Source organism: Cyprinodon tularosa, unplaced genomic scaffold (genome assembly GCF_016077235.1).
Source record: "Cyprinodon tularosa strain WSP-4 unplaced genomic scaffold, ASM1607723v1 ctg113, whole genome shotgun sequence".
NCBI lineage: Eukaryota > Metazoa > Chordata > Actinopteri > Cyprinodontiformes > Cyprinodontidae > Cyprinodon > Cyprinodon tularosa.
The window spans coordinates 773,158-786,709 of record NW_024037926.1 but is presented as its reverse complement, the minus strand read 5'-3'; the positions used below and the strand labels follow the sequence as shown (position 1 = coordinate 786,709).

Below are 13,552 nucleotides of genomic sequence, written 5' to 3'. Positions count from 1 at the left end.
TGTTATATAAATGTAAGTAAGTGAAAGGGATGTATGAATATTTTTTTTACATTTAAGATTTATTTTGCCATTTTGTCAATGTTGCGATTTTTGGCAGATTTTTTTTTCTTCTTACTTTGTAGACAGTTTTTCTCTTAAGGTGAGCTTTAATCTCTGGCTGAAATCATAGCTCACAACACTTATACACCTGAATGTGTGCATGCACAGAAAAAGATAGCTACCTAGGGACGAGCACTTCCTCCCCACTACTGTAGCTTATGATATAGTTCTGAATGCATTTTTCAGCAAGAATTGACAGCTTTTCTCAGTTTATTGAAATAGTCCAATGTTTTACAACAGGGGCTGAGTTTGGATTCTTACCATGAGGGGATTAGACTCTCACAGGAATAATTAGAGCAAGATTTGAAACTGAGCAGCTTTGTGAAAACTGGGACTACAATATCACATGCTAAGCTGTTTGCCATTAGTGCTGTTTCAACATTTACAGCATTTTAGAAAATTTACATCAGATTCCATACATTAGAATTTAAAAAGGAAGTATGAAAAACAATGGTCTCTTTTATTGTGTTGAATCTTTTGAACCAATAGCTATATTTAAAGTCGACATTATAAAACAATGGTTTTTAGATATTAGGTTTGCTACATTACATTTCTAGCAAATGGGATGAATGTATATAGCATTGGTAAACAGGCTGGATGTCTAGGTTTTCGAGGTCATAGAAACAAAATCAATCAACCATTAAGACCTAAACAATGACATTAGAAAGATCATCTGTAGACTCTTATTGACTGATATTTTCCTGCTGCCAGACTGATGTTAGAAACTACATCAATAAATATCACTTAGGGCTGCAACTAACGATTATTTTAAAAATCGATGAATCGGCCGATTATTTTTTCGATTAATCGATGAATCGGACAAAAAAATTTTTTTATATTAACCTCTTTATTCCAAAATAAACATTTTAGACAGAACAAACAAGCACACAAGTACAGGTTGCTCATTAACTGCAATATGAAAAAATAAATGTTTGTGTAAAAACTACGCAAACTTACATGAGAAATGTAGCTGTACATCCACAAAATATAGGCTACTTTGTTTCATAAAGCGCAAAAAGAGACAGGCATTTTTGTTTTTTAAAGCCCCTAAGGGGTTCAAACAATAGGTCCCCCCATTTCAACAAATGAGTTTTTTTAGACTAGAAGAGTTCTGCCTTTTAAGACAGGAAAGTATAGCAGTTAAAGTTGCTACTTGAGAAAATACTGAACCATAGAGATAAAAATAGCCCTGTGATTCTAATTATAAATTGTATTTGGAATAAAAATGAGAGAACTAGGGGTGGTAAAAAAACACATCCTCCAAAGACAGATATTTAGACTTAGACTTAGACTTAGACTTCTTTATTTGTCATTTTGTATGCACAGGGTGCATACAGAACTAAATTGCGTTACATACAGCTTATGAACGTTGCATTGATATTTCAAATATCAATGCAACGTTCATAAGCTGTATGTAACTTATGAACGTTGCATTGATATTTACATGGGAATGTGGCAGATAATTAATTGACATATTACTGATCTTGCTGGATTTTGTTCTGCTTTACTTCCATAAATTGCAGGATCTTCTTTTCTTTATCTTTGCCAGAAGATTTAAACTTTAAAAGCCTTGCCCTCATAATTTGCAAGTTAATTTATTTATAAAGAAAATATAAACGCTGCTTAAACAAATTTAAATGAAATTAAAAGTAAAATAAGTAGCCAACCTTATCACTGTCTGTAACCTACTAACAAGGTAAGGAAAGCATCAGATGAGCTACCTGAGAAACTAACGTTACGTTTCCCCTCTTTAAAATGAAACAAACATGGTTACTCATCCTGCTGATCAGCTCTCTTCACTGCCATTGAAGGCTCCAACGTGTTTTCTTTTCAGGTGCTGCGTCATAACAGTGGTGCTTCCGTGCCATGGTCATTTGTTTTTACAAAAGTTGCATGTTACGACTTTTTTCACTTTACAAAGCGCAGGCTATTTTAATTATTGTGATCAATTTGCGCCGTCAATCCCGGCGCATGCGCGCTTCATTTGCAGTCTGGACGCTGAGGGTAAACTCCTCACTAAAATCCTGCGGCTCTGACTCTGACTGCCGCGCTGAGAGGGATTCCTGTGGGAGAGGGAGAAAGGGGTTGGGATGGGGGAGGCGCCCCACGGCAGGCAAAAGCCGCCAGTGACACCGTAAAAAGTCGCCAGATTTGTCGCCAGTCGCTTTTTTGAAAAATAGTCGCTGGAGGGGTCTGAAAAGTCGCTGAGTTGGCAACACTGCAACTGCGGCGCTGACTCGCTCCGCCATATTTTTTTTTCTTCCCCCGGATGACGGCGGCGGCGGATGACGCATTAATCGCGCGACACAACTAATCGATGATTAAATTCGTTGCCAACGCTTTTAAAAGTCGATTTTTATCGATTTTATCGATTCTTTGTTGCAGCCCTAATATCACTGCTGAACTAGATTTGAAAACAGTTCAGTTTTTAGCAGTAGGAAATCATTTACAAAATGCTAGAGTTGTGAATGTGGTCAAGTTACAGATTTGACTTTATTTTGTACTTTTTAATATCAATTGATAAAGAATCTGGTTTAGTTTGCTTTTTATAAGTTGATAAATCCAAGTATATTCAACTTTATTATTATTATTATCCTTTTTGCAAAACCACGTCTGCCTGTCTTGAATTCACAACATCTAAATGTTATTTGATTATGGTAAACATCTAAAGCAGCACATATCGGGTAATTAACGTTTCTCCAGCTCTTGTTGATTCACTGCGCTGAGACAGTTTCCCCTCTGGTGTCTCTAATTAGACATGGATGAATTCTATTCGTCTTCCTTTTTCTTGTCACCTCTGTTCACACGGCCATGCTCAGACACACACCATTCATGCTGTATGCTATTTCTGGGGTGTGGTCTTGACATCCAAATTTAGAGCCCTCTCATTTGAATTGGGCAGATGTGTGTTTCATTTCTGGAATGTCTGATAGATCAAAATCAATCAATAATATGTGTATTTGCTTTTCTATGGGTTTTTGTATCTAAAACAATAAACCTGTAGAGGCAGAGTATATCTTCCACGATGGGGAGGGAACCAATGAATAAACATTACTGGGAAAGGTGGAGAAAAGACCAACTAGATATAGTGTGCAACACTGAGACCCATGACATGTAAACTACTTTATCCTAATATATTTTATTTCCAAAATGTGATATGAAAATGTTCTCTGCAATTGAAAATTTGAAGCAAATGTTAAAGAAGTACATCAGAAGCAAAATATATATAAAATAAAATAAAAGATTATATAAAAAATGAACTTTTAGAATAAATATTATCTTTTTTTGTTAGCTCATGCCTGAGATTTGTAATGTTGTTTATTTTCCTTGCAGGTTTTATTTTTATGAAAATTAGGCATTTGATTTGTTCAAAGAAGTCAGAAATTCTAGGACTGGGTCACCAACCTTTGTAAGGTCGAGGGCTACTTCATGGGTACTGAGTCACAGGAAGGGCTACCAGTACTGACCTATGAACAGGAGGGATCAGCGATCACCTTAGCTTCATACATAATAACCATATTTCTATAAGGAAGGAAGGGATAGGATGGAGAGAGGAAAGAAGGAGGGGAGGCATGGTTTAGAAGGAAGGAAGGAAGGAAGGAAGGAAGGAAGGAAGGAAGGAAGGAAGGAAGGAAGGAAGGAAGGAAGGAAGGAAGGAAGGAAGGAAGGAAGGAAGGAAGGAAGGAAGGAAGGAAGGAAGGGATTCACCTTAACTTTATACATAATAAACATATTTTTATTGTTTCTTTTAACTCCTAATTTTCTTTATTATACTGTCATTTTGAAATATCAATAAATGCTTAAATACTCTAAATGATTAAAATGATAAGGTGCTCTATGAATACTTAAAAAAGAAGGGTAACAGAATAAAATAAAAATTTCAATCTTAGCCCACTGATGAGTTGTACTGTTTTCAGATTATTGATCTGAAAACAGTACAAGGTGGTGATCCCTGTTCTAGAAAATCTTCTGAAATTAGAAATTCTGTTTTTAAAAGTTTAATTCCCCTTTTCCTTTGTATTTAATATGTATTGAAAGGTGTGAAAATGAGCTGTTGGCAATTTGTTAAAACATTTATATCACTGTTTGTTAACTAGCTCATTAAGTTTGAATCTGAAGTTGGAGAACTATGTACTGTCATCTTCCTCTGTCACTGAAAGTAGTCATCCTCACAAAAGTTAGCAGATCCCACAGGCTCGGCTTGAAGGTGACATCATTCCCCAAATCCATGTTGCAACTTTTAAATGAATGCAGAAAAAAACACTGAATCTTTCTCCTCCTCTCATTCTAAAGTAGTCTGAGTTTTACTACCTTCCCTTTCTTCTGTCTGCTGGCACTTCTTCTCTCTCATATTTATGCAGACATTCACACACAGAACAAAAGACATAAACGATGCTGAGCTATGTTAAGCATTGTGGTGTGCTGTGTTGAACTATTTCCCTAAATTGCATAAAGAATTAATGCCGTTCTCATGATGAAATGATGTTTGGCTTTATTTTAGCTCACCTTTTAACTATTCAAAACTGAATTACATAACCGCAATGCATCTCCACAGAAAGTACTGTAGATAAGAGCCACGCAGACTCATTCCTAAGAAGGGAATGCAGAGCATGAAGTCCATCCCTCTCAGGTACAATTATGCACATTTTTCAACGTGAGAAATGACGCCTGCTCCACCAAGCATGTAATGGAACTGGGATAAGAATTTAATTCTGACATTAATGGGCTTGCTTTGATCCAAAGACACTGTTTGATTAATACAAGTATTTTATAGCAGTTGTGACATTTTAAAATGTAAACATTTAAACAACCAATAAAAAAGGAGCAAGCAGAGAAAAGGGGAAACAATAAAGTTCAGCTTCCCTTAAGTTGATCTTCAACCTTTTAAACGTCACTCATTACTTTATGCCTCATCTAGTCTTGTTGTCTCTGCCATACCTTTGGCTTCAAATGGAAAGCACTCTGGAGAGTGTAACCAGCAGGATTTAGAAGGACAGTTTAGTTAGCTCTTTATATACTGTATTAGCACATGATATGATTAGATAAGGCCTGATATCGCGTGGCTCCCTTTTAGGTGCAAAGCATGGTCAGCGTAACAGAGCAGGTTACTCCTTGTACGTCATTAAGCACCAAAGACAAACCATTCTGCTCCTTTACAGGTTTTAAATTGAGGCTTTGATTCACGACCGAGCAAGTTCTAAAAATAGCGAGTTGGGGAAGAAAGGGGAAGCGATAGAATGGGAGAAAGAGGGAGGGAGAGAATGGAGGACACAGGCTGCTTTGGTCTCAGCAGAGTTAGTTGTATTTGATCTTTTTCCACCTTCTTGGTTTTTTAATACATCACATTTTCGCAACTCCTCCTTTCTATGCTCACAACTCTGTTTCTCCCTCTGGTTCCATCTGTCTTTCTATTTTTTTTTAACCAAATCCCTCTTTTAGTCCCCCACCTTCCTCCCACCTTTTCCCTTCTCACTGTCTTTCTGCACATACGTTGGCATGCACATTATCACTGAGCTGGGGTAGAAGCTGGGACTGCAGCAACAACACTGACAAGAAACAAGACACAAGGAGGAGAAAGCAGTGCTCACTCTTTTTTGAAGAACACTGAAATAAAAAAAATATCACAGGATAAGGAGTCTGCATCTAGTTGTGCTGCTGCTGACAGTATTTGGATGAACGCTGCTTTTCTTTGTTGCGCACTGGGACACACAGCAATAATAACACACTTTTATGCACTCAGTCAGACGAGCAACAGCGCTGCCTGTCCAGATGCCAGTGTCTAAGGTAACATTTGCAATCTTTGGGGGATTCTGCAGTACCAATCAATCTTTAAGCTCGTTCAGAGACTTGTGGTGCTTTGAAAAGGCAATCAAATTTTGTGCATGTGGTTAATTTTGGGTTTTGTTCGCTGTATTAAAGTGGGTGCTTTATTCTTACTGTAAAAACAGGCTAAGCCAGTCATTAGAGATCATTGGTAGAGATTTCCAATTCTTGATGTTTGAAATCTACTTTTAGAATAACAAATTAATTAATTTGTTAGTTTCACATGAACTATACATCGAGAGTTAAAAACAACGTATGGTTGTGTTTCTCTGACTTGCCGTAAATCTTATTGAATTGTTGTGTTGTTAAACCCTGACAGTTTTGTTAGTCATTGACAGCTTTTGACCAGAGCACAATGGGAGTGTGTCTGTGTGAGCATGTGTGTATTCTCCTCTTAAATGTCAATATCTGTCTCTGTTTGTGGGGAAAGTCTCAGTGAACAAATAAAAGAATAAATATCATGAGGTTAAGTTAACCACTCCAGTTATTAGTCCTGAGCTCATAATCACTGATATCTTTTTATTTAAATAAAGTAATGCTGCACTTCTCTTTCTCAATTATGAATGCAATCCCCCCCCCCCCCCCAGATATTCCAGCAATCAAATCCCTTTTGTGATTGCTGACACACCTATTTGGATTTTCCCAGTGGTATTTAATTTATATTTGGGTATGAGCTCCAGGTCTTCTAGGCTGGATGTCTCCTTGGCATTGCGGTTTTCTTTCGCCCTCTCCAAATGTTTTCTACCTGATTCAAGAATCTGACCGGGCCGGTCAGAACAGTTGATGCTGTATTGCTTCAATGCAGAATCTAGATATTAGGGGAAAATATATACATATAAATCTGCAAGGGTAGGGGAATGGGTAATCTTTGGGCTTAACTGTCTTTCTTATACTATCTGTTTTTTTGTATTTGTTTTTAATTAGCTCTAAAATATTAGAATAGGTCTGCTTAGCTCTCCTAGCCAAGTAGTTGTTTTCATCTCATTAAATAAAACACATCTCCAGACAGATGTGTTTTTTTATTTTTTTTATTCTAGAACTCAAAAAAGTATTACTATTGACCTATTACATTTTTTTCCATTATTGGGCTCTTTAATAACTCAATAATTGCTATTGTAAACCTAAATGATTGTTGTTTGGCTGCACATGATGTTTAAAAGCAAACTGATGGGGAAAAACAATAATAATAATCCGCTGTTAATTTTCAACTTAAACCTCAAGTGCACAAAACATGACCTCTTCCACTATTTGTTTATTTACCAAATAAAGATGAAGCCTAAATGGAAAACTTGACAATAATATAACAGAAACCCCCCAAATCCTTAGTGGTCTCCAAAAAGGTATTTAAGTAATTTAATTAGTGTCCTACAGTGTAATTTTTAATGACTGAATTAGATTTCAAAGTCCATGTGGCTGTTAAATTTGTATGTATTTAAAGTGCCCTATAGAATAACTTCAAATATCAAATGACCAAAAACCAGAAAAAGGGTCTCTCCATGACAATAGCCATATCGTTCATTAAGGCCAGAACACACCAGTTGAGTCCGACGTTTTAATCTCTGACCCGAATTTTTCCATGTCACACTAACTGCGTATAGAGAGGCTCTATACTGCCTCTGTGCTATTAGCCTCGTGAGACCATCCTGATCTCGCAAGCTTTCAAGATTTCAGTCGCTAATCAGTCTGGGGACTCTCCGTTGAAGAAAATTTGGAGCCGTTCACCAAACAAACGTCCAATCAGCGTTGGCTTTGAAGCGGTTTGAGGTGTGACGCAACGAGAAGCGGGACAGTTCAGTCTAAAGAACATGGCGGCTTCAGCCGGTGAAACTAGCATTAGCGTGGCTATCGAGAAAGTTTTATCGGAATTACACAGTATTTCTTCACTGAAAGAAGAGCAAAACACTGCTCTGGAGGCTTTTCTCAGAGGAAAATATGTTTTTGCTCTTCTCCCGACTGGTTTTGGCAAGAGTTTGATCTATCAATTGGCTCCTCTTCGTCGTCACTCTGTTACGTCATATGCTTCGTTGATCTGATCGGTTTATTTGGCCCTCTGTCACCAACATAGGCCAATCAGCTAACCAGTGTTTTCGCCCCTTACCAAAATTACTTCTACAGAAGGTTTCCAGATGGATATGCGGAGAAAATCCATCTGGCGGAGTCAGGTTACTGTGCTATACACAAATTAAAACAATTTCCCACACTTACCTTGGACAGGTTATGAAAAGTTATAAAAAATGTAAAAAAACACTGGCGTATTCTATAAAGCAAGGCCCAACTTAACGAGTCTGGGCAGAACAGACAGAGAAAGTTCATATGTCTACATTAAAAACATAATGAGATCTATGTCTAAAGAAAAAACAAAACACAGCATTAAATGCTGTGGGAAGGTTTATATGCTGACTGAGGCAGAAAGGTGATTCTAAAAGAGAGATCTCTGAAGTTTATCAAAGTTTTTTTTTTTCACAAAGATCTGAGAGATACGCTGTGCTTACCTGCTTTGTCTGCCCCTCGTTATTTTGTTTTTTGTGAGGCTTAAAGAGGATCACTACTTTATCCATTTTCTGTCCCCCTGAACTTCTGTCCATGGGTAAAGTATTCTTTTTAATATGTTTCAATCATTGACTCTTTTTGCACGAGTCTGTCCCACTTGCTGTTAGGGATGGGAATCGAAAACCGGTTCCTGTTCAGAACCGGTTCCGTATTTTCCGATTCCATGGCATCGTTTAGCAGCTCACTGAACGATTCTTTTTTCGATTCCCGCAGCACCAGAGCCTAGAGCGCCGGCTCTGGGGAGCACGACTTACGTCACGTTTTTTACGTAAGTTACGTAAGTTACGCAAGTTACGCAATTTACGCAAGTTGGAAGAACTATTAGAGGAGGAAGACAACGTGCTGCGGTCACTTTGTGAATCAAAGCCCCGTCTTTCCTTAGCCCAGAGGGTAGATCAGGAAATCCAGCTCTATAAAAGCTTGCCCTCCATCCCCTGCAGGGATAGCGCCACACTGTGGTGGTGGAACAAGCAAGATACGCTGCCCTTGCTATCTGGACTGGCTGAAAACTACCTCTGTGTGCAGGCTTCCTCCACCCCATCTGAGAGGGTGTTCTCCACGGCTGGAGACACCATAAGCCCTGAAAGATCCCGTATCCTTCCAGAAAAGCAGATATGCTCATCTTTCTGCAAAGAACTGTTAATTTTCCCTACTACTGTTTTATAATTAGTATTTTTTGTTATTTAAAATAGGTTATTATCCCATCATTTGTTATTAGACATTGTTGGTTATTAAGTTTGTTCTTGTATTCATTTTTCATTTAAAAGCAGATGTTACTCCAGTTTCACATTTCCTGTGGACATCTTGATCTTGTTGATTTTGTAAGATTGTGCAATAGTTAAGTAAACAAAGTTGATGCTGATAATCAAACTGTTTGTTCTCCTTTTTTCCCCAAATTGGAATCGAAAAAAGAATCGATAAAGAATCAAATCGTTTCATAGAATCGAAAAGGGAATCGGAATCGTGAAAATCTTTTCAATTCCCAACCCTACTTGCTGTGTATGCTCTGTGCGACTCGAAAACTGACTCTTAGCAGATTTTATTTTGTATTTTCTCCCAAAGCAAAAGCGTTTTACTTTGTAACAGCATCTCTTCCTGTCAGAATCATGATATTGCCGCTGAATTGCTGCTCAGTCCGACTAAAAAAGATTAATCTCATTGGGAGCTTTGCAAGCCCTATTGAGTAAAATCGTGTCGAGTCATCATCCCCACTGACTATCACTGAGAGCTAAACGCCACGACCTCGTCCAACTCGATTTTTTGTCAGATTGGAGGCAAAATTGAAATTGTTGTGTTCTGGCCTTTAGTTTATTCTTCCGTCAAAATTTCCGAGGCAGAATCTGAAAATTAGGTTAATGAAGTAGAATCTACAGAGTCAAACTGAATCTGATTGTATCTAAGTGGTCATAGACGGGGCCTGTTTGCACCCCAACATATTTATAGTAATGTTCATGAAGTTCGAATCAAATGTTTCGTTATTTCTATTTTGATAGGAGTATATTTATTATTCATGTTTGTGCCTGTTAAACTCTAATATTACCTGCCTGTTATGTGTTAAGGCTAATGTTCTCTCAAGAAGTTTATCGAATTAGGATAAAAAGTGATCATCTTCATTACGTACGTAACAAAGATTTTGGAGTGAAATGGGAGCATACAGACAGAGTGGATTATTCTTAGCAAATAGGTCTGTCACTGTGCATTCCGGCTGTCCTTGATCTAAGAACACTGTGAAATATCTTGATATGCTGGATTCAGTGAAGTCTCCTCATTTACAAATGTTTACGGTGTAATTATGTTAGGTTTGATGATGTGGCAGGGTGTGACACTAAATCCTTCTTTAACTGGTATTCTGGGCCGACTTTCTGAAGAAGTGAGCCCATTTGAAAGTGCTGCCTTCTGTAACCCGAGTCATTTCTCTGGGTTTCAGTATGATTAAAGTTTCTGTCCAACTTTGTTGTCATGTCTCATAGTAAGTTTATATATAAAAATCATAAAATGTTATTTAAAGTGTTTATATGGGAGTGACCTCTTCTTAGGAGAGAAGAGGGGAGAGAAAGCTTAGAGATGTAGACATAGAGCTTTCCTTTACAATTGTAAAGTTTGTTTAACTCCTTTTTGGCTTTATTTTGTTTCATAAAATCATTTTTTTATATATTTTTTTTGTAGTATTGGGGAAGTACTCCCACCCCACATTTGCATGACACTGTTAGGCCGATGATGCAACTTCTTTGAGTTTGAGATGTTCTGGCAAATTACTGAATCCTCGCTGTGTTACAGGTAGAAACCTGAAAACACAGAGCCTTAACCCTCCTCTCCGCTTTGGGCTAGGCTTTGATATAATCCAATTCAATTCAGTTTATTTATATAACACCAATTCAAAACACATGTAATCTCAAGGCACTTTACAGTTTATGATATTATACAGACGAATTGATTCAAAGTTTTGTATTAAAGTAAAACTAGTTGATCGACTCATTGGCTCGAAGGCAATCCCTCACACTAAGCATGCTTTTAGTGACAGTGGAGAGGAAAAACTCCCTTTTAACAGGAAGAAGCCTCCAGCAGAACCAGGCTCAGTGTGAGCAGCCATCTGCAGAGGCTGACTGGAGTTCAAGGAGACAGAAGCAGGCATACAGAAAGTAGTAGAGATACAAAAAGCACCTGTAAAAGGCGACCCCGTCCAGGAAACACACAGCCAGGCAGACAAGCTCTGAGCCAGCTGCCATGTCAGAGGACGAAGAGAGCACATCGAGCTAGTCACAGTCAGAGACAAAGGAATACACTGTAAAACAGGCCGATCTCGAACATGTATAAACAAAGATGTTGATGGCAGCAGCACAGCTGATATGTCGGTCCAGGATGGTGTCCCAGCCAAACAGGAACAGACGAGGCAAACCTACTTTGAGAAAAAGGAGAAAGAGCATAACGTTAGAGATTAAACTAACAAATTCTGCAGAGTGGGAGAATAGAGAGAGAATGAAGCATAATGATGAAATGGGGGTCCCTATGTCCTCCAGGAGTCTAAGCATACAGTAGCAAAACTATAGAGATAACTCAGGGTAACTTGAGCCAGTCTAACTATAGGCTTTATTAAAAAGGAAAGTCTTAAGCCTACCCCTAAAAGTAGACAGGGTGTCTGTCTCACGGACTGAAATTGGTAGTTGGTTCCACAGGAGAGAAGCCTGATAAACTAAAAGATCTGCCTCCCATTCTACTTTTAGAACTTCTAGGAACCACTAGTTAACCTGCAGATTGAGAGCGAAGTGCTCTGTTAGGATCATAAGGAACAATCATATGTGTGATATACAATGGAGCTTGGCCATTTAAGGCTTTATATGTGAGAAGGGGGATTTTAAATTCTATTCTTAATTTGATAGAAAGCCAAAGAAAAGAAGCTAGGATAGGAGAGATATGATCTCTCTTTTTAATTTTCATCAAAACTCTGGCTGCAGCATTTTGGATCAGCTGAAGGCCTTTAACTACAGTTTGTGGACTTCCTGATAGTAAAGAATTAGGCCTGCCTTGAAGTAACATATGCATGGACTAGTTTCTAAGCATCACCCCTCGACAAGATATTTCAAATTTTTGCAATATTGTGCAGATGAAAGAAGGAAATTTTAGAAACCTCTTTGATGTGGGATTAAAATGACACTTCTTGATCAAAAATAACACCAAGATTTGTATTGTTATCATCTGAGATCAGTTGAATCCCATCCAAATGAAGTCTTTTTCAAAGACTGTGGTCTTTGAAAAATGAATTCCATGCTGTCTAATAATTCTACGGATTGGGAGAATATATATAGGAAAGGGAACTGGTCCTAGCACTGATCCGTGTGCACAGGTAACCCTTGAGCATGAGGAAGATTTGTCATTAACGTGAACAAACTGAAATTGACCAGATAGATGTAGAGCTGTGATATAGAGCCACAATTCATACCTGAGGAACATACCTCCAGCTCTTGGCACATGTTAACATCGGAATATTTTCCCCTGCTGTCCGGCGGTCTTCAGCATTTGGTTGTGCTCTTATGGCATTTATGGAACCAGCAGTAATTGTCAGGGATCTGTAGTTTATCTTCGCTAGTTGACACAATGTTATTCTAATTTGACCTAATTTGCTCAGAACTGACATGAGGCTCGTCCACCTCAGAACCTCAGATGTAAACAGTCGTAAATAAAAAGAACATAAATCTGCAGAGACTGAAATGCTAAAGAAAGTTTTCGAAAATAACATTTTCAGCTCAGATCTAAGCAGTTAATACAAGCAGAAGTTTATATATGGAACTAATTGCAATATTTCTGTCTATAAATGTAAGCATTTCTATGTGTATTCAAATATGTGCATGAAAAAATATATTTTGTGCCTAATAAATATGTTTCTTATTATTTAACATATTCATAATTATCTAATACACATTTTTTCCCATAGATGTATTTTTTCTTTCATCTTAAAAATCTAAATCACAAATCAAATTGGATTTCTGTAGTAATTAGTGATTTAGTACAGAAAGCATTAAAATGCATTTAAAAATGTATATTTTAGGCATGACTTAACTTAAAAAATTAATTTAGTTTATATAGAGGCTGATTTACATACATTTAAAAACACTTGGTGTTTTTATTGATGTTACCATTTTATTAAACATGCCTCTTTGATGAGGATTTGGTATTGTGTGTAAAAAAAAAAAGTGGTAAAAAGGAAAAAAAAATTACTTATATGGCCGCTATTATATATTTATCTTTTAAAATTATATTTATTTTATCTTCAGTAGATAAACTCTCACTTCAAGTGAATATGATATTGTAGAACTTAAGATTACGGTAGTCCATGCAAGTCATTCTGTTAAGAGCGCCAAAATCTTTCAGTCTGTTGTAATAAGAACGTTGCAGACAGAAACAAATGTGAAGCCATGAATTACACATCACAACCTCCATAAAATCCTTCCAGTCCTCTTCTATATTGAGATCCTTCATTTACAGACGTTCCATTCATGTCATCCAAGTCTGGAAATTTGGCAGGCAGTGACATCGAGCACTTACAGAACACAAACATGTCTATATATAAAGCTGCAGAGTTCAT

The 13,552-nt window shown here is 37.4% G+C and overlaps 1 protein-coding gene across 6 annotated transcripts in view; it reads left to right on the top strand.

Moving 5' to 3' along the window:
- Positions 1–13,552, top strand: part of rgs3a (regulator of G protein signaling 3a) — a 154,069-nt gene that overhangs the window by 85,969 nt on the left and 54,548 nt on the right. Inside the window, exon 1 of one of the 6 annotated variants that reach the window (XM_038302095.1) lies at positions 5,634–5,883. The exons of the other annotated variants lie outside the window; for them this stretch is intronic. Coding sequence (XP_038158023.1) covers positions 5,830–5,883 — 54 coding nt within the window. The 5' untranslated portion in view covers positions 5,634–5,829. Of the gene's footprint in view, positions 1–5,633; positions 5,884–13,552 lie in introns of those variants that run through there. 6 annotated transcript variants of the gene reach the window in all.